This window comes from Protopterus annectens, chromosome 6.part0, assembly GCF_019279795.1.
Source record: "Protopterus annectens isolate FY-2018-M chromosome 6.part0, PAN1.0, whole genome shotgun sequence".
NCBI classification, from domain to species: Eukaryota; Metazoa; Chordata; order Ceratodontiformes; family Protopteridae; genus Protopterus; species Protopterus annectens.
In genome coordinates, this window is record NC_056737.1 from 974,590,323 (window position 1) to 974,617,810 (window position 27,488).

Below are 27,488 nucleotides of genomic sequence, written 5' to 3' on the forward strand. Positions count from 1 at the left end.
TGCCTAGGTATTGTGTGTACCACATGTGCAAAGCCTAATAACTTAGCTGTCAGGTTTAGCAATCAGGATCTATGTATCTCTAGTAGGTGTAACTGGTAGAAGCATGTGGGTCCCTTGTCCAGTTGATGAATGTTCCTTCATTTTTGAATTGCATTCTAACAGGTATGCATGATTATAGGATAATTAGCACATAGACTGTGCAAAATGACTGATTTCTGACAGCAGTAACATATCTATACACAGTTCAGGACCAGTGTCTGAATGGTACAGAATTGCTTTCCAGATTGTTCTAGGATGCCAGCCCTATCCAGTTTGTATCTTGTATCTAAAACTCACTCTTAATTTTTAGCCACAAGGATAACTGGTGCTTTCTTTTTTTTCTGTTTTTGCTCTCTCCCCTCCCTTCATTTTACCGGCCCAGTTCCTAAGCACCTTTCCAGTCTGGGTCTACCATCTATCTTCCTTGATGCCACACAAACTTAATCTGGTATCCTAGGGGTGGTCATGGAAAGAGGACACTAAGGACTTGCTATATCTGAGCTTCCATCTGATTCACTATCCATACATCATCCAGCCCTCTGTCTCTCTCTCTCTGTCTGTCTCTCATTCTCTTCATTCATCAGTCCCTCAAAGTACCCTTTCCATCTACTCAACAAACGTTCCTCCCTTCTGAGTATGTTTCCCTCGTTATCCTTTATCACCCTTACCTGCTGCACATCTTTCCCAGCTTGGTCCCTCTGTCCAGCCAATCGGCACAGGTTTTTTTCTCCCTCCTTAGTGTCCAACCTTTCATACAACTCTTCATATGCCTTATCCTTAGCCTTCACCGCCTCTCTCTTCAGCATACTCCTCATCTCTTTGTACTCCTGTCTACTTTCTTCCTCTTTCTGACAATCCCACTTCTGCTTTGCCAACCTGTTCCTGTGTATACTTTCCTGTACGTCCTCATTCCACCACCAGGTCTCCTTGTCCTCCTTCCTCTGTCCAGATGTCATACCAAGCACCTTTCTAGCTGTCTCCCTTACCATCTCTGCTGTGGCTGCCCAGCTGTCTGGTAGCTCTTCACTGCCTCTCTATGCCTGTCTTACCTCAGCCCTGAGCTCCACCTTACAGTTATCCTTTTTCATCTTCCAGAATTTCATCCTTGGCACTGCCTTCACTCTCCTCCTGCTCTTCTTGATCGCCAAAGTCATCTTACAGACCTCCATCTTATGCTGCCTAACTACACTTTCCCCTGTCACCACTTTGCAGTCTCCAATCTCCTTCACACTGGCCCTCCTGCATAGGATATAATCCACCTGTGTGCATCTTCCTCCACTCTTGTACGTCACCCTGTGCCCCTCCCTCTTCTTAAAATGTGTATTCACCACAGCCATGTCCGTCCTTTTTCAAAACCTACTATCATCTGACCTTCTGCATTCCTCTCCTTAACACCATACTTACCCATCACCTCCTCATTCCCTCTGTTCCTTTCACCAACATGCACATTGAAATATGCTCCAATCACCACTCTCTCACCCTTTGGTACACTCTCCACTACTTCATCTAACTCGTTCCAAAATTTTTCTTTCTCATGTATCGCACACCCAACTTGCGAAGCATATGCACTAACAACTTTCATCACCACACCATCAATTTCCAGCTATATAAATATCACTCTGTCACTGTTTTCCCCTCCAAAACACTGTTAACATACAGTTCCTTCAGGATAACCCCTACCCTATTTCTCCTCCCACCCACATCATGATAGAACAATTTGAACCCACCTCCGATACACCTGGCCTTACTCCCTTTCCATCTGGTCTCTTGCATGCACAATATGTCAGCCTTCCTTCTCTCCATCATATCAGCTAGCTCTCTCCCTTTACCAGTCATACTGTCAAGATTCAAAGTTCCTACCCTCACTTCCACACTCCTAACTTTCCTCCTCTCCTCCTGCCTCAGGAATTACAAAATAAATATCCATCTTTGAATTTCTTCTATTTTTAAGCTTGTTATGAGAGGATCGGTCTTAAACTGGTCCTCCCTTCCCCTTTTTTTCTTTTTTTCCCGCAGGAAAGAATGTGGAGTAATAATTTGTTACTTTGAAGCAAGCAGGGACCCTTTCTATGACCTACCCTAGCCATCTGTATTAAAAGAATAAAACTGTAAAAGAGATCTGAAATATATTTTTGTAATGTTTTGTAATCCAATTTAGGGAAAACATGCAGGTATGTAGCCGTGCTCAACAATAATCTGTAAACTTGCATGACTGGTCAGCATAGCAGGTAACTGCTGTCCCATCACAGCACCGGAATAATGTCACAGAATTTAACACAGCAGTTTAAAATGAATTTGTTGTGATGGATATTCACTCTTTTTTCCCTTACATTTCTTAACAGCACGTTTGTTATCTTAAATAATTTATGATTACTTGATTCGGAACATATTACTTTGAAACTGAACTAATGCTGATTTATTAAATTAACAGTGTAGATGAAGTTAGTTCCCGAATGGATCAAGATGGAAAAAATGACAGTTCGTTTAGTGGGTAAGATGGACTCTTATTGAATACTTCAACCACACTGTGTATATAAACACAATGTTTTCCATTCCATTGTCAAAGGCAGTTATCTACAGCAGTCATTATTGTTCAGTTACTCCTAGATTTGGCTAGTTTGAACAGGACATTCAGAGAATGTTTTGCACAATAATGTAATATTTTATTGCCAGCAATTAAATGCCATGGTGAACATCTGGATAAAGTTACTAATATAACACTGCAGTGAACAGACAGCAAAATAGGCAAAATTATTTACTTCTTTGTGGTGAGGTGATTGAATTCCGTATTTTTATATAAGTTTGTACCTCTTGGTAACATTCATAGACTGCACCTTGACTTTGTAGGCAGTTTTGGGCCGCACAGCCTTGCTCTCGTGATTGCCCAGGTAATACTTCTGTATTTCCTTCATGGCCAAACCTAGATGTAACTTTTTATTTTGTGTGTCATACAACTGCTTAAACAATGAAAATGTTGTGATTGTGACTCTCAGTCTCTATAAGGGACAGTCTTTAGAATCATTATATTAGGTGCCCTTCAGCAGGTAATCTTTCAAATAACCAAAAAATTTGCACTTATGCTATAGTACTTCAGTCGGCCACTTTAGACTGACCAAATAAATTAAACTTTAATAACACTTTAATGCTAAAAACAATTAACTACAGTGTTTTTGTCCATAAGTACTCAGACTTCATCAGGAGTACATACAGCTTTCACCTTCCTGTTTATAACATTTTTCCATTATTGTCATTTCTGTTGTGTATTAATTAAAACATTAAATACTGTGAATAAATGTACCATTTTTTTATAAATACTAAAATCTATTTTGAAAACGTGTTTTTATTTTAAACCATTTTTAAGTAAAAATAATATATAATAATACCTAATGTATATAAATGTATATAAATACACTTCCACCCTAAGTGGCTGGCTGAAGTATACATTCCACAAGTGCAAATTTTTTGGTTATAGTGGTTTTCTGGAATTTTACTTGTGGTCGTGATTCTTTCAAATAACCACAAGCGTGCTGTCAGAGCTGCTGTGCTCTGCATGCAGCAGGACTTGTCCACCATATGTCTTTAATGCTTCTTCTGCTTTGTGGGGCCATCATGTTTACCATCTTCTTCTGGAAATCTGGTTAGTTTCACACATGTGCATGGTGCAAAATGTTTGGCAAATACATTGTTTAATGGCATACAGCTGCAGCTTCCTGTTGTAATATTGGCACTAAAAACATTGAGTACCAACACACCAAAAAAGACCAGAAATCCAGGAGGAACGCAACTATTGAACCTCAGCCTAGTCTTTTAAACTTCTTTTTACAGGGCCACCCCTGCACCCCCCCCCCAATATGGGTGTAATCCCCCCTTCTGAACTTATATATACCAACTCCAAGATTGCCACACCACAGAGAAAATGAAATATTCCAAGAAATGGCCATCTCATGATTGGTATATGCTTGTTTCTTTCGACTTTTCCCGGTTAGGGGTCGCCACAGTGGAACTCCGGTCCACTAATGATTGGCAGTAGATTTTTATGTTTTGGCTTACCGGGCCTAATGCACAACCTTCAATGAAGGAATGCCCATTCATGCATGTCGACGTACAGAAGACGCCCTAACTGAGAATCGAACGGGCAACGTCTAACTGTGAAGCGACAACGCTACCGTAGCACCACCACCGCAGTATATGTAAGTCCATTTTTTCAGCCACTCAGTCTCCATTTTACAGGACTCACTCATGTGGGTCTAAACCCTTCAAATAATTACCTAACAGGTTGCATATGTATTTATGTATATGTGTTTGTACATAAATATACATTACAGAATCTGCAAATATAGGTAAGCAGGTTTGTTATAACCTGGTTTGAGTTGTCATAACTCTTTATAATATTGTCTAGCCATTTTGTACACCACCTGTATACAACTTGAAGACAGCATGGCATTCTCTTTAATACAGAGGGCATTCTTAAGGCCAATCCATGTGCAGTGACTAGTCATTGACTAAGTCTGACTTCTGAACTCCCTCAGTGACACGATAGAGGGTGGGCTCCTGCGTATTGTATTTCTAATAGCTAGAAAGATATTTGGTGCATTTAAGAAAGTCCATTGTGATGATTAAAACATAGTTACTTGCTTTCAGTGTACTTCATTGCTTGCTTTCTGGTTGCATTTTACTTGGGAAAGATAGCATTTTCTTCTGTCATATTTGAGCTTAAGAGTCCTCCAGTTACTTTTGTGTTCTAAATCTGCAGGGTCATCATGGAAAGTGGCAGCATGAACATGATCCCAGGAGCTGATAGGAAAACAGGATTTGAGACTGGGGTTTCTTCAACTGTTGAGACATCAGACATTGTAGACGGAGGCACTGGACTTAAAATTAGGGTGAGCAATCATCTGCTAACAGTCATACTCTACTGCCATTTGAAATGGGTATAATATGCCAATGCATAATAATGACCACTAAATAATGATGTGCCTAGGAATGGCTTGTTTAACTGAGATTATCTCCATGGTGTGTCAGTCACCTATGTCATCATAATAAGTCTTACATCTTTTACCTTGTCTGCTGCACACGTTCCTTTGCAACTGGAATATGCCTGACTCATATGGTCACATATAGACTTTAAAATGAACTGCCAAATCTTGCATAGTACTGTCAAGAAATGTGAAAAAGCTGATAACATCCTCTTAGCTGACTAGTAAAGATTTCCTAATAAATAAGCTGATAGGCATCATGATAAATAACCTTAATAAGATGACCTGTCCACTGTACAGGGCAGTGTATCTGCCCACTGCATACCCCTCAACTGTCCAGCTTTTGCAGAATGCCCAGATTTTTGCCTCATATTTTTGGTTTGTTCCTCATAAAATGTGTGGTTTCCGGGAAAATCACTGAGGTCTAAAGTCACTAAATAATGCTATATATAGTTGGGCTCCAGACTTCATATACCTCAGACTGCATGCTAATGCAAAATATGTTATACTACCAACTTCCTAAGTTTATAAGAGCAACACTGAATATCTGTCTTGGAATTTGGGCCTTTGTCCCCCCATTATTTTGGCTTTGTCCAGATTTGTTGAGCTTACAGGTTGAGAGGTATGGCCCACTGTACCAGTTACAAAAGTTCAGGTGGTAGTATGCATGCCTGGTGGGATGGCTTGGGTGGTACATTTTTATGGCCATTTGCCTATGTGACTATGTGACTTTCTTAATGAGATAGCCTAGGAAGTGTGCTGAGCTTCACTGGTTTACTGTTGTATTTTTGTAAGACTGTTAAAAGAGATATTATTAAACTGATATTACTATACTTTTTATTTCAGAATATGCAACTTAACCATGTTTACATCTTTTCTTAAACTCTTACTAAGTGCATTCTTTAATTTAAGCCTACCCTTTCTGTATTAATGAAATTCAGCAGTTATTTCTCCTTGCCATGTACCTCATAAATATCTGTCTTGAGCTTTATATTTTTGAGTGACACGGCCGTTATGAATATTCCCAGAACTGGCAGAGGTTGTTTACTGCTGTGGGGAAAGTATCAACATTGCACTTTTTAAGCACAGTTTATGACTCAGATAGCAGAAAACTGATTAATGTAGGCTTTAAATGCAGCAGGTGAGGCCAGAAGAAATAAAGCTGGTCTGTTGTGTGTAATTTTAGGTTGGCCTTCATGGCACTAGTGATGGTATAAACACAAGAATCAGTAGTAGTGTCATTTTATAATTATTTCATCTGGTTACTGACTACTGATAGCATTATTGTTTTTATGTATTTAATCTGAGTATGACCAGTAATTTCCGTCATTCTGACAGATATTTTATTACCTTTGCCAACATCATGTATTCATGTATTGAGTGCTGCATATATTATGGATGGCATCACTGATTTCTGTTTTTTAATAAGTTTATTATTTTTTTCCCAGAGCATACAGCAATTGCAACCATCATAAACAAAACAAATTAACAGCATCACAAACAAAAGAGACAATAAAACAGAGGGAGTCAGCATAAGCAAACAAAGCGCATGTAGGTGAAAGCAAATAAAATTATAAAATATGTAATAAGAGCACCCATGCTTTTTCTCAGTCGTTAAGATAAGATCTGGATTTAGGTCGACTTTATGCAGAGTTAAAAATCGTTTTATGATGTTCTAAAGGTGATTGGCAGAAATATTAGACAGTTAATAATGAAACCTCTCTTGTCACTTGGAGATCCAGTGGAGCAAGTTAGTATAGATAAAGATTCCACTGAAAACATAGTGCACCTACGCAAACTGTAAATAAATATGCCAGTAGGAAAACATTTAATCTCAAAGCTATTTGTTTCACATGCTAAAGTAACTAAAACACTCCCGCACACAACAGTTTCTATAGATTAGTAAAAAAGTAATGCTGGAAGAAAACTAATTTTTCCTGCTGTCACATAAAATTGGACATTCTGTTTTGTGGATTGATTTCATTTTTGCTAACTGAAGAAAAGTGTATGCATGTGTGTGTGTGTGTGTGTGTGTGTGTGTGTGTGTGTGTGTGTGTGTGTGTGTGTGTGTGTGTGTGTGTGTATCTGTGCAAGCACATGTATTTATATATCAGTGTGTATAGGCATGTGTGTGTGTGTGTGTGTGTGTGTGTGTGTGTGTGTGTGTGTGTGTGTGTGTGTGTGTGTGTGTGTGTGTGTATTTAAATGTGTGACATTTCTCTCAACAACTACATATCCAACACTAACTTTCAAACATTAAGCAAAGTAAATATTTTACATCAAACATCTAAAACACATACTATTATTAAGACAAATGCAAAACAACAAACCAACTGTCCATCTCCTAAGTGTAGTAAAGCCTTCCAGGGTGAGAATTACAGGGAAATAATGGCCCTTCCTCAGGTGGGGAGACCCAGTGCCACACCTGTGGGAGGAGTTATCATTTCCCTATAATACTCAGTCTGTTGGACCTTATCACTTGCTTAATTTTTAACTAAAATACCTTTTAATAAAAGTATTTTTTTGAGCAAGTTATAAAACACTGATGACAAAGCATCAGAATCATTCAGTTACAGTCAAGAAAGATAACATAAGCAAAAAAAAAAAATATATATATATATATATATATATATATATATATATATATATATATATATATATATAGGGTCTACTTTGTTTCACCGAAAACACACTTCACTGAAACTCATTTCATTGAAAACTCATTTCACTGAAAATCAGTTGCCTGAGCACAATTCACTGAAAGCTCACTTCCCTGAAAACTCATTTGACTGAAACTCATTTCGTTGAAAGGTATATGCTGTGTTCCCCACTGTAGTGTAATCCTGGAGTTAGTATATATATATAAGGGTGGTGTGGGGGCATAGCCCCCCACCTATTATAAACACTGGAAACCATAGACATGGATACTTGCAAGATGAATGAATAACTCTTTCCAGAAGATAATATATACCCAAACTATGTTTTGTTTTTTTTTTTTGTGAGGGCAAGCTTCCCTGCACCCAGACCTTTTTGAGCCTCTGCTCTCACACCTCCTACTTATACATGCCAGATACAAAATTGCAGGATCTCTGAGAAAGAGAAAATCTTATGATAGCTCAGTGTTGGCCTTCATTGTAAAATCCACTGTATCACACATTAGTAATTAACAGTGTGAGTGTCAGTCACTAGGGTAGTCATTACAAAGTGGGTACCCAACTAGAGCAGCTGTACTAAGGTGTAATATTTGAGCTTGCGTCTCCATAAACACAATCAGGTCACCTAATATTGAAAAGGCCATGAGTTAAAGGAATACATGTAACTTGACATTAAAGCAATTATAAACCCATGAAGAAGTAACATTTTTCTTTACCAGAAAGCATGCAACACATTGGCTTTAGGCGAATTACAGAGGTCATAAGCACCATCAAATTCTAGGGAATATGTGCAGCAAGTTTGAGTGAACACAGAGGTATATCCATAGGAAGACTGTGATGCAAACAGCTTTAGTGAACTCAAACATTGTCCACAGCCTTAAGACAGCCGGATAAAGGAAACTGATCCATGCCAATCATGTTCTTGTTCAACACATTATTTGAGTTACAAGCATATGGTTGAAAAAAAAAAACAGGACTGAACCAAGTAAAAAAACAAAACTAGATTTAGAAATCCTAAATCAAGGTTTTGTAACATAGAGGTTTAGTTAAAATTAAATAGATTGACTCTAGATAAAAGGTAATAAATGTGTGGATAAAGTGAATGGAAATTAAATTGTTATCCAGGCCTTTAAATATTCAAGGTATAAAAATAAATCTGAGCTAATCTATGCGCCTTTGAAATTAAATACCAAAAGTGAAAAAAGAAACAAGACGTTATGTACTTACCATAACGTTCCATGTCTGTAGTCCATCTCGCATACATTCTTGCGGGATGGGTTCGGAGCCGACTCGGCCGATACTAAAGCTCGAAAGCTTTTACTGGCTCGATGCTAACCCCTATCCCATGGTGCATCACAGCAATTCCCCAGATCTGGTTTGCAAGAAAGTAACTACATATATAATAGTAACTATACTATCAATAACTATGCCCATACAAACAGAATACTTTGTATTACTATCCATGCCATGTGGACTGACAACTACAACAAGGTCAGACAGCATAATGGATAGTCTACCAGTTCCTCCAAGATACAGGAAGGGGAAAGGAGGGTGGGACACAAGAATATAGGCGAGCTGGACTACAAACATGGAATGTTATGGTAAGTACATGACTTCTTTATGTTATGTAGTCCTATCTTGCCATAATTCTTGCTGGATGGAACAGCGTCCCTAGCACTTTTATCCCAGGTGGCTCAGGCAAAGAGAATCTTCAGCACAGTGGACCCAAAGGATGACCTGTCCCGGGAGGGCAAATCCAATTTGTAATGAGTGACAAAGGTATGAGGTCTTGCCCGAGTAGCTGCTGTACAAATGGTATCATTTGGGAGTTTTGATCAAAAGGCATATGAAGTTGATACTGCTCTGGTTGAATGGCCTTTTACTTTAGCAGGTAATTGTTTCCCAGCAGTTTTGTAAGCAAATGAGATGCAGTCTGAAAGCTATTTAGACAAAGTGACCTTAGAGATGGGCAAGCCTTTGTTTTTGTCTGAGAAGGAAACAAACAATTGCTTCAATTTTTGAAAATCTTAAGTCCTGTGCAGGTAAAATCGGAGAATTCTGTGGATATCTAATTGGTGTAGTCTTTATTCTGATTTGTTACTGTAATTTGGGAAGAATACTAGTAATTCAATAGTTGTGTTTAGATTATGTTCTGAACATACCTTAGGGAGAAAGGAAGCATTAGTTTTGAGGGAGACTCTATCCTTGTGGAAAACAATATAAGGAGATCGAATGGTGAGGGCTTGCAATTCTGAAACTCTCCTAGCAGATGTTATAGCAACTAAGAACAATGTCTTCCAAGACAATTTCAAGTCAGATGAAGAAGACGGTTCAAAGGGTGGAGAAATCAAAGAGGTGAGAACTAAGTTCAAGTCCCAGGGCTCCGGTGGTTGCCTGATTGGAGGTCTGAGAAGGAGGACTCCTTTCAAAAAGGTTTTTCATAAAGAGTGGGACAGGATTGGATTTCCCATGTAGCCAAAAAGATAATTAGAGATGGCAGCTAACTGAACTCTAATGGTAGCAGCTGCAGCTCCTTCTTGAAAAATAGATGCCAGGAAGGACAGGATAGACTCTATAGGAGCTGAGTAGGGATCTATGCCTTGGTTAGCTGCCCAAATGGAGAACCTTTCCATTTACTCGAACATAATTTCCTGGTGGAAGGTTTGTGTGAATAAATCAGGATGTGTTTAATTGTAGGAGAAAGGGAAATACACCTGGCTATTCTTGGAACTGGAGCAGCCATGCTGTCAATTTCAAGGTTTGGATGGTAGGATGGAATTGTCCTGATTGAGGAATCAGGAGGTCTGGAGATGGTTCCAGAATCCATGGTTCCTCCAAGAGATAGGGCCACAGGAAGGGAAACCAGACTTGGTGAGGCCAGTAAGGAGCAATGAGGATCAGGGCACTCTTCAACAGTTTTGCTTTCTGAATCACTTTTGGTATGAGAGGAAAGGGTGGAAAAGCATAAAGGAGTCCCGGAGGCCAATTGTGGACCAGAGCATCCCTGGGTGACATCCCCGGATGGGGAATGAGGGCAAAGTAGTTGTTGCATTTGGTGTTCATGTACATGGCAAATAGGTCGCAACAAGGCTGGCCCCATTTTCAGAAAATCTGTTCCGCAATTTCTGTATTCAGGGACCACTCGTGAGGCATCAGAATTGCTCGACTCAGTTTGTCTGCTATCACATTGGACTTCTCCGGAATGTGTGTTGCTACCAGAAAGCGTTGAGTGTCCATCACCCATTTCCATACTCTTGGTGCCTCTCGACATAGTGGGTAGGATTTGGTTCCCCCTTGCTTGTTTATGTGCCACACTACAGACATGTTGTCTGAATGAATTGCAGGTGTCGTGGTGGGAAGAGAACTGTGAAGTGCTTGCAACACATATAGCACTTCTGTCATCTCCAGAACATTTATGTGCAAGTGGTTCTCTTGATTCTGCCAGATACCTTGGACCGTCATTCCCAGATAATGCCCCCTCACCCTATCTGGGAAGCATCCATGGTCAAGACTGCATTTTGTTGAGAGAGAGAGAAAATGGACGACCTAGAATAAGTTGATTCGTATGTTAACACCATGTTAGATCCTTCTTGTAGGAGTTTGTGATGAGTATTTGGTGAGACAAGGGGAGATCCTGCATTGACCACCGGGCAAATAGTAGCCACTGAAGTACTCTCATGTGCAGACAGGCTAGGGGAACTAAGAGAATGGTGGAAGCCATAGTCCCTAGAACCTGAAGGACTATCCTGGCCTGTACTTTGTCTTCTTTCAGCAAGAATCTGATTTGGTTGTGCAACGATTCTATCCTTTTTGTTGTCAGTTTTGCTGTCATGGTGGTTGAGTCTATGTCTGAGCCTAAGAAGACAATGCTCTGCTATGGAGATAAGGTGGATTTTTTAAAATTTATTGTAACCCCTAATCTGGCGCACAAGAATAGAGTCTCATCCCTGGTTCAGATTAGTTGGTGCTTGGTAGTAGCAGTGAGGAGCCAGTCGTCTAGGTACGGAAACACCTGGAATCCTTGACGTCTCAGGTGAGCCATTGCCACTGCCATGTATTTGATGAACACTCTGGGGGCTGTAGTGAGGCCAAAGGGCAGTGTTCAAAATTGAAAATGACTGGCTGCCAGCCAAAAGCGTAGATGTCTTCTGGAGTGCCTGCCCATTTTGATATGGTAGTATGCATCCTGAAGATCTATGGAGCACATCCAATTGTCTTTCCCGATGAAGGGAAAAATTGACTGTACAGTTATCATATGGAACTTTGATTTCTTTACAGACTTGTTGCGTTTACTGAGATCTAGAATTGATCTCCAGTCCCCGGTCTTTTTTGGAACTAAAAAGAATCGTGAGTAAGGTCCGGATCCTATTTGCTCTGTGGGGACTTCTTGGATGACTCTTCGTTGAAGCAATGAGATGACCTCTGATGTTGCACAGTCTAACTGAATGGGTGGCACATCTGGTAAAGATCGATGTACTGGGGGATCTGAAACAAAGGGAATAAGGTAACCTCTGGCAATTATATTTTGTACCCAACGATCTTGGGAAATTTGTAGCCAGACGCTTGGGTACAGTGAGAGACAATCCCCGACTGCTTCCTGAGACGGACAGACAGGCAACCCCTCAGGGACGTTGGAAGGGACAGTCAGCGAAAGCATCTCTATCTCCCTGATGTTGTGAACCCCCTCTGCCATGAGCACAGCATCTTCCATTATATCCTCCCCCTCTGCCTCTAGGGGAGTGTTGAAATTGTGCCTGAGGGGAAACCTTTTTGGGATCTACGCAACCACAATTTCCCTCCTGTTTGACCCTTGGGATAGGGTCTAGAAGGAAGGGAGAAATGGACTCTGATAGCAGATAAGGTTTTCCCTTCCTGCTCGCACCTGGTCAATGTCTCTTTTACCTGAGGTCCAAAAAGAGTTGAACCATCAAAGGGGACGTTGGTAAAGGAAGACTTAAAGGATTTCGTAAAGTTGCATAGATGCATCCAGGAATGTCTCCTAAGAGAAATTCCTGCTGCAGCTGCCCTGCTCGCTCCATCAGCTGCATTGGAAATAAGCCTCATGGAGGAGTAGCGATAGATGTAAGGGTGGAGAGCTGCACAGATACCTTGTCCGTAGATCCCAAAGCTACTGAACCCTGAAGGGTATCGCCCAACACCTTCAGGAAATCCCTTTGAAGTCTAGTAAAATGGGACAGGTAATTCAGCGATCATAAGATAAATGCCACTGTAGAAAAGGTACACTTTCCATGCCTATCCATCGTCCTAGACTCTGTATTAGGAGGATGGATATTTGAAGATGTCTCTGACAACTCCTTTTTCGTGGCCGCTGCTACCACCATAACATCCACAGGAACTCCCTTAGGAAGAAAAGTTTTATCTTCAGGAGAGGTCACAAATTTGTTTAGCCTCCTCGAGACAGGCTCCACTGTGTCCAGAGAGGTCCAAGATTTCTGGGATATGACCCCCAAAAGTTGGTCATATGGTGGTGTCACCCAGGAGGTGGAAGGTCAGGAACCAAAGGCCTCAAGGTACACTGATTCACCCTCAGTAGGGTTAGAGGCCTTCCAGTCACCCCTCTGTCTAAGGATTTCAAGGATGTCTGCAAAAGAGACATCCTCAGAGTGGGGATCTTGGGGACCCTTCTGACTCATCCAAATCAGTGTCTGACATGACAGACTCAGGTGAGTCGATGTACTTCCTCTTACAAAATCTCTTCCGGGGGACCTCTCCAGTGGGATAATCTGGTCTCGGAAGAAGGGACACCTCCAATGGGGGCTCCTTGAGTTTCTGGTTCCCTATGCTGAGGGGCAGGCGGGGGAGAAGAGGTTACTACCGGCTGTTGGATGGACATTGGTTCCAAAGGCAGGGCTTTGGCTTTGGACAAAACATTCTGTATTGTTTCGAAGGCCTTACCGCTCCACTCCGAAGAAGACCTCTTCGCCAAGGAAACGAAAGGTCGGCTCTGAGCAGGAGGGCCAGGTTCTGAACCAGACATGGGAACAGAGCTCAGTAGAGCCAACGCACCGAGAGGGAGGGTTGGATCCGAAGAAAAAACGGGGTGACTATCCCTCTCGGAGTCGACCCGAGAGTGTCAGCTCCCAGGCCCCTCGGCTCCAGACCGAGCCGTTGAGGATAGAGTTATCGGTTCCAAGGAAGCAGGAAGAATTCTCGCAACCGAAGGATCCAGCACAGAAGGATCCAAAGTGTTCGACTCTGAGAGCGAAGCAGTCAGAGGAGGAGCAGTAGCCAGAAGATGGGACAGCTCCGAAGCCTTTGGGTCCAGAAGAGCTAACTTTTTAGCCAGCGCTGAGTCACAAAGCAGCCTCTTCAACACCCGCTCAATATCCTCATCAGAAAGTGTCCTGGAGGAACAGGTGGAGATAGAAGGAGATCTCCTCCTTTCCAAAGTAGGAGATCTCAAAGTTGGTGAAATGGGATCCCAAACCGGTGTGTCTCGATATAGAAGGTTGTCTTGGCACTGAAGAAAGAGACAGCACCGAGACAGAAGCAGCAGAATTGGAGCCTGAACTCCTCAGCTCCATCGCTTTAGACTTCTTTGATGGTTCTGAAGCTGGAACCGATGGAGATTTTCTTTTCAGAGTTTTGGGAGCTGTCTGACCAAGTTCCAGCTGTTCCTGGAAGAAACTAGTCATAAGACCCCTGTCTGTTTTATTTTTCTTTCATTAAGAACCCCAGTACTGAAAGCATGACCGAAGGTACAGGGTTCTTGTAAATGAGCCTCTCCAAGACAGTACACACAGCTGGTGTGACTGTCAGTTAATGACATTTTTTGAGAACACGTCACATTTTTTAAACCCAGAAGGGCGGTGTTCTATATGTTCTCTGTCTTTGTCTTTGGACATATTGCTGGTAATAAGCAAAGATAATAATATAACAATAACAACAATGCAAAGGTAAAATGAAGAGAAGGAAAAATTTATTTATTGTTTTTTAAAGGAAGAAGGACTAGCACTCAGAGAGGAAAGGCCCTCTAATTTAAACGGGCAACTACGGCCCTCTAACTAAAATGGGCCATACAATCCTTAAGAAAGTGGAACAGGGGAGCAAGCACTCACTAAAACCACACAGGTAATAGGTAACAACTATTTAGAAAGAATAAGTAAAGAAATATAGACAAAAATGTCAAAGATTATCGAAAAATTTTCTGCTTAGCCAATGAGCCAGTAAGGAGACAATCTCAAAGCTTTTATGGCAAATGAGATCTGGGGAATTGCCGTGATGCATCATGGGATAGAGGTTAGCCTTGAGCCAGTAAAAGCTCTCGAGCTTTAGTATCGGCCGAGTCGGAGCTGAGAATTGGCTCCAAACCCATCCAGCAAGAATTACGGCAAGATAGGACTACATAACATAAAAGGTTATTAATCCATGTGTTCAAAATATTTAGAAACATTAACAAAAGCTGAGTTGTGGGAAGAAGAATCATAGGAAAAAAAATACTCATTTTAATATGGTAACTTCAGAAAACAAAGAAAATAATATATTCTTTCATCTAGAAATATAATTTGTTATAATTTTCTAAGCTCTAAATATGCTGTTTCAGGCAAATAAATTAAAACTTTGAGAAAATAAAATTCCCAGTTTTTTCAAATAAATAACTTAATTTAGGGGATACCTAAACTTGAAATAAGTTTAATTGCTATTTAGTACAAACAAAACAGAATTACCCATATTTAATTCATAATTAGAAACCTGGGAAAAGTGAGCAAAAGCTTGAACAGTGCAAGATGCACCTGAGTTTGGGTAGGCTGTATAAATTATATCATCAGTAGAAGTAGTAAATCATATCATAAAACTTAAAACTGCGGACATTTTAAATTCAAATACAGTATCACTATACATATTAAATATAAAGGACAAGAGAGGGCATCCTTGGCGAAGATCATATCTTATTCAGACAGGTTAAGAAGAGGAACTCTTATCACTTGTAAAATATTTATATAGTAAGATTATTAGAAAATCTTAGGTAGACAGCCAATTGTCCCCAACATGTTAAATAAAAGTTGCGACTTGCTTGTTTAAAGGCTTTTGAGACATTATCAGAAAAAGGAGAAACTGGAATGTAATGTTTCTGCCTGAGATAAATGAGAAATACTGAAGTTACAGCTTGGTGTTTAATTTGCCTTTGTGAAAGAAAAACAGATTTTCATGAAGGTGCAGCAGATTTTAGTCTGTGTGCCAAAGCAGTAGCAAAAATTGTTATATCATAGTCAGTTAAAGCAATTACGTGATATTTTTTCAGGTAATTGTAAATTAGGATTAGGAAAATATATTCTTCTCAACTGAATAATGTGCAATTCTGAAAGACTACACTACCTTGAAAATCATCATCATCATCCCCCTTTTTCCCATATTTTTCTACATAGGGTTGGGGTATCGTGTTAACTGTTGCCAACTCTCTTGATTAAGTACCACTCTCCTGCCTTCTTATTTCTCCGTCTGTCCCACAGTGTGCATCCTACCACCCTTCTCAGGCACTTCATTTCCATCACTTCTAGCTTCTTCAACTGTTCTACCTTTACTGCCCAGGTTTCTGTACCATACTGTAGTACTGGTCACACCATTGTCTTGCACACCTTACTTTTCAGCTTCTTTGGCTTTCTTCTGTCATAGACTAATCTGACACTCTAGGCTGCAGCCCCTCTGATTCTAGCTTTGACCTCTTTATTCAGACTTCCCTTTTCCTCAACCACCCCTCCCAGATTGAAGCTGTTTACCTGTTCCACTATCTTCCCTTCTGTCTCTATTCTCAGCTTCTTCTGATTTCCCCAGTTTGCTGCCATTACCACTTTTTCTGTGCTTAGTTTCATCCCATGTGCCTTCAGTTTTGCATTCCCTTCTCCCTGTTCTTTGCTGAAGCTCTAGCTCAGAGTCTGCCTGTAAGGCCACATCATCTGCATACAGCAACTTTATTGAGCTGTCCACCCCGACCTGTTTGCTAATGTAGTCCACCACCAGTATGAACAGCAGTGGGCTCAGAGCTGAACTCTCCCATTCACACTGGGAACCCCTCTGTGAGGCCGAACACTGTTCGTACTTGAGTCATTGGGTCCTTGTACATAGCCACTGCACTAATTCTACCAGTGACTTAAAACCACTGCATTACTGCCCAGGTCAGCTTTCTTGAGACCTTGTCATATGCTTTCTCCAAGTCTCCAAGTCAAGTCACCTAAAAAATCTTGCTTTCTGAGAGTTAAAAATGTTCAGTTACAGGCTTGCTGTTCCTGAACTGTTTGAAAGTTTCTGTGAGGCCATTTTTGCTTGGGCTGAAGGAGGGTCTCTCTGTTGATCAGTGGCAGTGAATAACATTGAGCAGCTTCCCTGCTCCCCGTAGAGGTGGTTACTGACTTGAAACTGTAGTTTTATTGTCCATTTTGGGTCTATTCAGTTGCCACTAGAGCAGCAGTTAAACAAGGTTAAACTCTTTCTGGCTCCAGAAAGTCTGTTCTTCAATTTAGAACTGCTCTGTTAGGAACCTAAACAGTTTACACCTTCACTAAAAGTGCAGCACTTGTTCCAAATAGCTTTTGCTCAGCACTTGTCTTATAAGCATATCCCTTGTCTTATAAGCATTCTCTTTGCAGGTCAAGCACTCCTATATTATACAAATCTCTCAGTAGCAAAACCCCCCAGGAATGCCCACTTCCCTGCTAAGCCCACTACTTTTCTGTCTCATACCAACTCATAATTCTTTCTAGCATTCAGATGCTGGCATCCTCTCCTGCCCAGTTGGTGAATCTGGGAATTCTGAGACAATGTTACAATTGCCTCATGTACACGGACAACCCTCTCCTCCTCCCACGTAACACTAACACTTGTGAGAGATGCAGCTATTTAGCCAGACTGGAGGCTGAGCTCTCTCAACTCAGGACTGGCAAGACCAGACAGGAGGAGAAGGCAACTACACACACCACAATACCAGTCTCACATAACTCAACCACACCACTGAATCAAACACATAAACACACTAGCTCTGAGTAAAAATTTACCTAAACAGCAGAGGCCTCCAAAGCAGACACCCAAGCAACTGCAAACTCAATACACCACACAAACAACACATAAACAACAAAATCAGTGTGCAAAGCAGTCACTGCCCTTAAGGCCAAATACAACACCAAACATACTTGTCATAGGTGACTCCATAGTCAGACACACACCAGACTGAGTAAGGAGAAGGTCACAGTACTCAGGTCTCTCAACAGCAGGTACAAGTGCGACTCAGTCATTGTCTACATGAAAGAGACATTGAGGGCCCAGGCAGGTATGACCCTGACCTTGAGCAGTATCCTACCTTCACCTAGAATGATGCCACAATACAGTGATAAGATGATCAGCTTTAATAATTGGCTTAAATTCTGGTGTCATTCAAAGGGGATCAATGTCTGTCTGCCTGGGATGACATGCTGGAAAAACGCTGCTGCTTCAAGGGGCGGCTTGCACCTGTCACCCTAGGCTTAGTGCCTTTTTAGGCAAGGCTCAAATTCTAAACCTACCACCCTAGAACACAAAACAATGCCAGAAGTCTCAATCTCAAGATGCAGGCCCTTCTCAGTATGGAGAAGATCGATGTCTGTGCTGTGACAGAAACCTGGTTCAAGGCTCCTGAGAGCACCCCAGCACTATCAGGTTTCACCTCATATCATGCGTTCGGCCCCAAAATCCGGACACACCAAGAAAGGAGGGTGTCCATATTCATAGGACACCCACACCTCAAGGTTGGAGGTGCAATTAACCATAGGCAAGACTGCTCTGCAATTTGTAGCATGTTACAGGCCACCCTCTCAAACTCAGGAACCTCACATGGCCTTCCTGAAAACATTGGAGGGATAAATGTATCTCCAAACACCATCATACTAGGTGACTTCAACTACCCTAATATAGACTGGGAACACTACTCAAGCCCAAACACTCTAGCCCAAAGGTTCCTGGAGTTCATAAACTCAAATGCCATGGAACAACTAGTCACCATCCCCACAAGAGGAGAAAACATACTTGATCTCATCATCACGAACATGGGATCACAATGTTCAACACTATACCCCTCACTGGTGAGATCAGATCATAAACTAATCTCGCTGGAGGTCCTCATCACCTGAAATAAAAAGACAACCGTGAAAAACTTCTCAAAGCCAACTTCACACTTCTAAAACTAGTGTGGTCTCCTTTAAGGCCCCTGAGCCAGTGGTAAACATTACTCAAACCGCTGAATCACTTACAAATGCCTTCTACCAGCACCTACAGGACTGCATGGATCAGGCAATCCCAAACAAAACTAAGACTCTTTGTACCAAAGGCAAGCGTCCAGTCTGGTGGATCCCAGCCATAAACAAGCTCTATAAGCAAAGGAGGAAGCTACTACAAGATAGAGCAAAATCCTTGAAAGGTAAGACACCTTTGATCATTATAAGTAAAAACTAAGAGCTCTCATAAAATGATCCAAGCGAAATCTTGAGAGAAAAAGGACTCAAAAGACAATCATAAGGCCTTCTTTAGCTATGTTAGAAACCTAGGAGGAAACTCCCAGATATGCTCAGAATTAGTTCAAAATGATGTGAAGATTACTGAACCTACACACATTGCCAACATACTGGCTGACAGGTTCAGTGCAAACTCCCCCCTCCCCAAAAGGAGAGATATCTATACCAGAGGATTGTAGCCCCCAAACATCTCGCCCAGGTGAGAACTGCTCTCCAAGGCAAAAACACAGCATCCATGGGACGGATGGTGTCCCCGGCTGTGTGCTCCACGAACTCAATGAGGAATTAAACCAGTTAGGACAGCTGTTTAATCTTAGCCTCACCTCAGGATACGTACCCAAGGGTGGCGACTGTGGTCCGCCTTATCTGCAAAGCCATGGAGAGGATCATAATGGAACTCATAAATAAAGACATAGGGAACTTGCAGACTTTGGATCCAACCCAGTTTGGCTTTGTCAAAGGCAGATCATGCCTTTTTTTTAAACACCACCACAACATTTTTAAGGTTCACACAAGCTATTTCTGATAAAGAAATTGATTTCTTAGATGTCACGTTAAGATTTAACGAAAAAGGTAAAATAGACACAGCTTTATATAGAAAACCTACCTGGAAGAATTCCATGTTAAGCTTTACTAGTATGCATCCTCGACATACTTTTCAAGCTATAGTTAAGAGCCAATTTACAAGAATCCTCAGATTATGCAGTAAAACTGAGGATTTGAATAAGGAAGCACAATACATGGAGGAACTATTTATAAATCGAGGCTATAGCTCTTCCATGGTCAAGAGCATTAGATCAGAGGTTCTGAACCATATTGAAGTGGTGGACGAACAACATACCATCCTGAGACATACAAAAGAGAACTTTAGGTCATACAAAAAGAATGAAGTAAGAGACAATCAAGTTAATTATATCGTCAGTTACACCAGTGACATTAATAAGATACAACAAGTTGTTAGCAACAACTGGCATATTTTAGCCACAGACCCTCAGACTAAGAACATCATTGGTAGATATCCAAGGTTCATATACAGGAACAGCAAAAACCTCAAGAGATTGTTATGTGACGACTCACACCTTAGGAGAACACATGATGTTCCTATACAAAATGTTACCTTTACCAAGAAGTTTGGTACTTATCCTTGCTATGACTGTAACAGATGTAAGTTCATCACTAAAACACAATATTTTCAACACCCTACTAGTAAGTACACTTTTAAACCATGGTTTTGGGCGAATTGTCATACCTCCAATGTGATATATCTCGCCAATTGCACTAAATGTGAGGCATTTTATGTAGGACTTACAAAGAGGAAACTCCAATAATCATCTATAATGATACCAATGCGTTAGCGAGACACATCATGGAGTTCCCTACGCACACATTTTGTTTTAGGGTTTTACAAATAGTTAAACAGGATGTTAGAGGTGGAGACAAGGAGAACAACCTTGCACTCATGGAACTTAATTGGATTCTAAGGCTGGGTGCACATATAGAACCAGGTATTAACAACCAAGTGTCGATTAAACCAGTCCTTGTATCCAAGAGATAGATTGGGGTTTATGGATTTTTTCCGTGTTCCCATTTTTTGGCACTTTTCATCCACTCGTTCTTCATCAATATTTTATTTTGTATCTATACACATTCTCCATATATCTGTTTTTATATCAGTGCAGCACATATACAAACTCATTGAATAAGATTGTTTTCATTAGTGGTAAGAACAATACGCATAAACATGAATATACTAATAATATATGCTGGTTTTGTATATACTTTATACCTTAGTATATACTCTATTCTGTTGTCAATGGTTGAAACATTTATCTATTTATTCAGCAGAATGCTTACTTATTTATATTTTTGTTTTTACTTGTTTATATTAATGTTGAAGTATTAGTAATTCATTGATATATCAGTCATTTTTGACTGTATTAATTTATACATCTTAGAAGTAAATAAGGAAAGCAAATGAATATGATTCACATATATATTTTTGGTGCTTCATGCAGCACCCTAGATAAGCTGCACAAAATGATTAATTCCGTTTTGTTTTAAAATGTATAGATTTATGAAATTTGCATGTACTTTTGTTTTTGTTTTTATTTTCATTTTTATTTTTATTTTTATTTTTATTTTTATTGTCATGAGGTATAAATGAAAGTTACACATTGGTATTATGCCACAACCACACATTTGAGATCATATTTAGAATGAGAGACCTAGTGTTTTTGTGTCTTATGAATTATGTTTAATATGTAATATTTATAATATTTATTGCCATTCAGTATTTATCAAACATTATTTTTAAAGTGTCAATTGTATTTATATATGGGTGACAGAATTGATAGTGTTATGTTCTAATGCAGGTTCATATATTTTAATTACTATTCTAATCAATATATGCAAGAGAGTTTTAGGAACCAGGCAACACTATTTTGTTGCTGGTTTTGTTTTATTTTGTGTATACTCCCTTTAAGCAGCTATTATGTTCTGGCTTGATTTATTTGTTTGACTTGTTTGAATTGATTTATTGATTGTAATTAATTGCTTAACGAGCATTTATTATAATATCTGATGAAGTGGATGTCCATGACGCTCATGTCTGTCTCGATTTATCCTCCGTAGTGCTACTAGTGTGTTTCAGCTTGATATTCTACTGAATTGGTGTGCCTTTGGAGGTTCCTAGCGTTTTGATACTACACCTGCATTTTGTATTTTGTCCTCCAATTTTTGGTGAGGTATCATTCAGAGAGAAAATCGCCAAGGACTCAAAGACAATCATAAGGCCTTCTTTAGCTATGTTAGAAACCTAGGAGGAAACTCCGAATTAGTTCAAAATGATGTGAAGATTACTGAACCTACACAAACATACTGGCTGACAGGTTCGAATTACCCCCCCTCCCCAAAGGAGATATCTATATCTAGACCAGGTTGTAGCCCCCAAACATCTCCAAGCCCAGGTGAGAGCTGCTCTCTCAAGGCAAAAACACAGCATCCACCTCAGGATACGTGCAACAGAAGGTGTGGCGCACAGCGACTGGTCACTTCACAAAGGTGGGTGCCACCCGACCCTGGAAATTACCGTCCCATTAGCTTGACAAGCCTTATCTGCAAAGCCATGGAGAGGATCATAATGGAACTCATAAATAAAGACATGCAGATGACTGCAAACTGATGCCATAGTGAAAACACATCTGACAAGACTTAAACCTTGACATGGTTATTAATAGAACATGCTGGAGGGACAGATTCATCACCCAGAGACTCCGGAATCTTGACCAATGGATGGCTAAAGGGGTGGCGAAGCCCACATAACTATGGGCTAGGCTTATAAATGCCCTTGGGCAGATAGCCTAGTATGAACCTATGAACCTAAGAATGCCCAGTTGGACTCTCTCCTCATCTCTAGCTTCTTTGGGTCTATTGTGCTGCATCTTGATCTGAATCCAAAATGCTCATCTCCCATCTTACATTCTGCTACTCTGAGTATCTGTTTATCAGTCACCCTCTCCAGAACTTTCATGCTTTCATGCAAGGTGATAGGAGTTTGATACCTCTGTATTGCCCACAGTTGTGAATGTCCCCTTTGTTCTTGTACACTTGCACAAGTATGCTTAGGATACACCTTTCTCTCCACACTGCCACCAGTACCCCCAGTACCCTCAGGATCCATTTATCCCCTATCTCCCCCAACATCTTTGTCATATCTACTGTGACCTCATCTGAGCCTGCTCACCTGCCTTGCCGTTGATGTCCTGTGGACTACTGAGTTTCTTTGTGCCACTTACTGAGTCACTTTCCAGAAGTGTTAGAGTGCCTCCGATGCCCTATTCTTTGCTACTGTTACTCTTGTACGTGACCTTGTGACTGACCCCAGGCAGTCCTCATATAACTGTTCTGTTTGTCCTGTCAACACCAATTCATGTTGTCCTGCTTTATCTAGTAGGTCATGCAATCCTGAATGCATTATTTTGCTCACTATCACAACCTGCTGTGGGGCATATGAGTACGCCTGGAGTCTATTCCTCTCTGAAGCCTCTCTCACCACAATTCCTACACCATTTCACTGAAGCCTCTCTCACCACAATTGCTACACCATTTCTAGCCTGTCGTCCACCTCCGTATAATCATGTCATCCACTGCCAAGCTGCGTCCTGTCAGTGAACCTACATTAAGTGTAGCCCAGTTCATGTTAGGTGTTCATGTGGCTGGTTTTACATCCAGCTTTTGCTCAACAGAGCTGTCTTCCAGGGTGGGCAACACTGGCCACCCAGTAGCTTATTGGCTGAGCTTTATGGTGGGCATACACTGGCCAATAGGGACAAGGGTCCCTGGCATAGGACAGGTCCTTATCACCAGTAACTACCCATGACCCTGCCCATTTTGGCAACATTTGTCAACATGACTGAATCACCTAAAGCCATATTTTACAGCATCAAGTGACTAGCCCTTCCACAGCACACAGTCTGTGATCCTTGTTCTCCTGTCTTGAGGATACTGTGCACCACATTGTTCTCTCCCCTCTTGAGGATACTGCACACCACAGTAGATGCCCAAAGCAGTTGGTCTGTATAACTCGTCCCCCTGTAGGGCACCATGTAGAGTCTGTGCTGCTGCCCACAGCTCCATTTATTGGTGAGTTTGAGATGGAAATGCTCAGTATGTGTTTCAGACATGGGAGAAACCCCACGGTGACAACAGGGAGAACATGCAAACTCCAAACAGGCATTGGTGAGGGGTCAGGATCGTACCTTGTACCTTGTGCACGGGACACAAAGACCTTAACCATTATGCCAACCAGTCTCTCACACTCCTTGAAATTAATTACTCTATTTTAAAAGAATCTTAATAAGCTTAAAACTAAGGATTTTGTAATATGCAGGAGGAAAGTTTCTTCAGCTACACGATTTACTAAGCTTAAGCTGAATGCTGACTAAAAGGATTTCTACTAAAAAATATTTTCAGAAAGTGCACCCTTAATCTCTGAAAAATAGTGTAACAGTCCAAAATTTTCATCTGTAAAATTGTAAGAGTATAACATTTCAAAATACATTAGAAATAAAATTCCCTTAAGTAGCAAATTTAACTATTTTTGTTGAATGGGCAGAATGAGATGGGGTCCATTTAGAGTACCTGGCCAAACAATAACATTAAAAACAGTTAAGGTAAGACTTGAATAACAAGTTAAGTCTGTCTTTTTTCCCCAAAAAAGTCATTTAGCTGTATTTTTTTCCAAAGAGAACAACTTCCCATGGTAGTTGCTAATTTACAGATTCCAGGATATATTGAAGTATAAGACCTCGGTAATTAAAAAAAAATGATGGAATACTGTTTTAAGGTAGGCTTATGCTGGGTGCAATCATCTGCTGATTTGATTCATACAGTAAGATCTCAATGCAAGTATTATATCTCCACATCCTCTGTCTAACAAATGGGGATTTAGCCTCCAGTTAGAAGTAATAAATGGACTCCTATCTCTCTCAGAAAAAATAAAAGTTAATTGCAAAATGATCTGAGAAAAAAACAAGGACTGTAGGAAACATTTTGCAGAAAGTGTGGTTATAGATTTGAAAATGAATAAACACTAAATCTAGACCAGGGTCATTTAACAATGGATATTTTTTTTTTTTACTGAGGTATAAATATATGCGAGGGTCAGTTAACCTGAAAGTCTGTGCTAAGCCTTTGATAGTGTCAAAGGGTAATGAATGTAAGTAACAGCAATGTGATTTTCAGTCTAATAGGTATTTAAAACCCAAATTCAAGTCAACATCAGTGAAAATGTAATGACCAGGGATCCTATTGTGAAACTGAATTATATTTGTATGAAATGTTGTTTGATAAGTAAAAGAGACATACAGTTTTAAAACTTAAAAAAGGTATTACTAAGGGCTTTTCATCCAGAAAAAAGGAGGTAATTGTCCCACTGTACTCATCCCTCATTAGACCCATTATGAAATACAACGCCCCATTTGGTATGTACCTCACAAGACATCTGCAACAGCTGGAAAGGCCACAGAAATACCTCACTAAAAGAATCACAGGCCTAAAGCAGATGCCCTATACTGACCGTCTAAAAAAACCCCAGCTATACTCTGTGGCATATCATCTACTCAGAGGCGATCTCTGCTTAACATAGAAGGCCATGTCAAACCCTGAACTGTTGGTCATGCTCCACTTAAAGAAATCCCAATCCCTCAGAGCCACACGCTCCAGGGATCTAAACCTTGTCATCACAATGAACAAAACATGCTGGAGGGATAGATTCCTGACCCAGAGACTCCCCATACTGTGCAATAGACTGCCCATACATGTCAAGCAGAGTGCCTCCTTGGCCTTCTTCAAAAGGAACCTTGACGATTGGATGGGAGATAGGAAATTCACCCCAGGGATCAGGTCAGTCACCCTGCTAGACAGGGGTCCAGGGAAGTAAATGTGGGAAGAAATATCCAGGGAATTGTTATGGCTAGGCTTGTATAGGCCCTAGGCCCGATAGCGTAGTACCAACCTATGAACCTGTGAACCTGTTAAACAAAGAATATTCAAAGATGTGCAGCAAAAGTGGCCGTCAGAATCAGTAAAGAAAAAACATGTATAGGGATATGAGTATTAAAATAAAACAGCAACCCCACCACTATTTTAGACATGCTTTTCCTTAAGCATGCAAGAAACTCATCTGGTGTGAATGCAGATGAGATGTTATGAGGTGCATTTGAATTGTGGATCGTCAGAACTACTGTAGAGTTGTGGCATGCTGTATCAGCTATCCTTCTATAAATTTAATAACCTGCCTTGGAAATTATGTAGATGTTGCCTGTTGAATGTAATCTGAGATCAGTTAAACAGAATTGGAACTGTCAATGCGACACTGTTCATGTACTAGCTGATCAACAACTTTAGCAATTCAATTTTTTGCTTCACTTAGAGAGGCTTTAACAAACAAAAAGGTGTAAATGGATACAGTTTACATAAATACAGCAAAGCATTGTACAAAGTATGACATAACAGACCTGTAATGAAAATGAATGCATACTTGAGTAATGACAGTGCTTAGTAAATAGGAAATAACAAGTAAAACTAAACAGTGAAAAGGAAACGGGGGAAACAAAGTTGGGAGTCCACAGAGGTCAGTATTTGGACTTCAGCTGGATTGTGTACCATGGGTCAGGCAACCATATGCATACTGTCCCTTAAAGGGGTTGTATGTATTGTGGCTAGTCTGTGGTCAGCACAGTAACATGATGTGTAAAATAGAATGATATTACTTTCAGACCATGCAAATATAGAAAAGTAGCTGCTTCTTATCATGGATGGACAGTGATTACACATTGTATTCAAATTTGTCTTAAGCTGTACAGTTGTGTGTCAGCTGAAACCACAACTCCCAAGTTATACTAGTATAACTCAATAAGTTGTGTCACAAAGGTTCCTGAATGATACACTTGACAATCAGTATTCCGTTTAAATATTGCTTTAAAATTTGTTGATGGCTGCATAAGATAAATTAAATTAATGTGTACATTTCTTGTTTCCAGCAACATTATCAGCTGCCTTGTTCAATAGGGAAAAAAACTCAACAGTAACACAGCATCATTATACACACACACATTTGCAATTACAGTCAGTAGTTATACTGTTGCAATAGAAGAAGAACACACAAAAAAACCAAGACAGTCCAAAAATGTTTTTCCTTCAACATACAGAATCACTGTGTACTCATGTAAAGTCAATAACGGATGTTTGGACAGATAGAGACAGGGCATGGTGACTGCCGATGTACTCTTCCTTCTTAGCAGTCCTAGCATGTCATGATTATGAATTGCTTGGGGCCACTTTAATATGACTACAGATAAGGTGACATTCACATTTGCTTATTATTTAAATGAATGGATCCTAACTTTCCATGAATGCCATTATAATTTAGTCTGTAGTATCAATGTGGGGGAGAGAGTTGGGCTTGTTTGCCTTCCTAAGTTAGTATGCGTGGTATGTTACTTCCTTAGTTTCCAAGGCATGCATGCCTTTTGTTTATTATGCAGCCATGACTGTGGTAGTTGTTTTATTTAGACGTTTCTCAACTATGGTGTGCTGAACACATTAGCAAAGAGCAGTCATTGGAAGTGTCGGTCTTTTGTTTTCCATGTGGATAGTCCACATTTTGACATGTATGCTTCCACAGCAGTTCCACAGTAAAGTCCTAGATTCACATGTTTACAAATCACTGCTTGAGCTGTGGATCCTCATTTGCCTATCTACTACATACCTTATCCAGATGTTCATTAGTGTATGTCAATTCCCCAGTGCATTAGGGCTCA

At 40.4% G+C, this 27,488-nt stretch overlaps 1 protein-coding gene across 6 annotated transcripts in view; it reads left to right on the forward strand.

Moving 5' to 3' along the window:
* The window catches only part of SYNE3 (spectrin repeat containing nuclear envelope family member 3), a 1,238,698-nt gene that overhangs the window by 898,467 nt on the left and 312,743 nt on the right, over window positions 1-27,488 (forward strand). For all 6 annotated transcript variants that reach the window (XM_044074612.1, XM_044074615.1, XM_044074616.1 and 3 more), the window contains 2 exons: window positions 2,471-2,530; window positions 4,793-4,922. In XM_044074612.1, coding sequence (XP_043930547.1) covers window positions 2,471-2,530; window positions 4,793-4,922 — 190 coding nt within the window. The remainder of the gene's footprint in view (window positions 1-2,470; window positions 2,531-4,792; window positions 4,923-27,488) is intronic.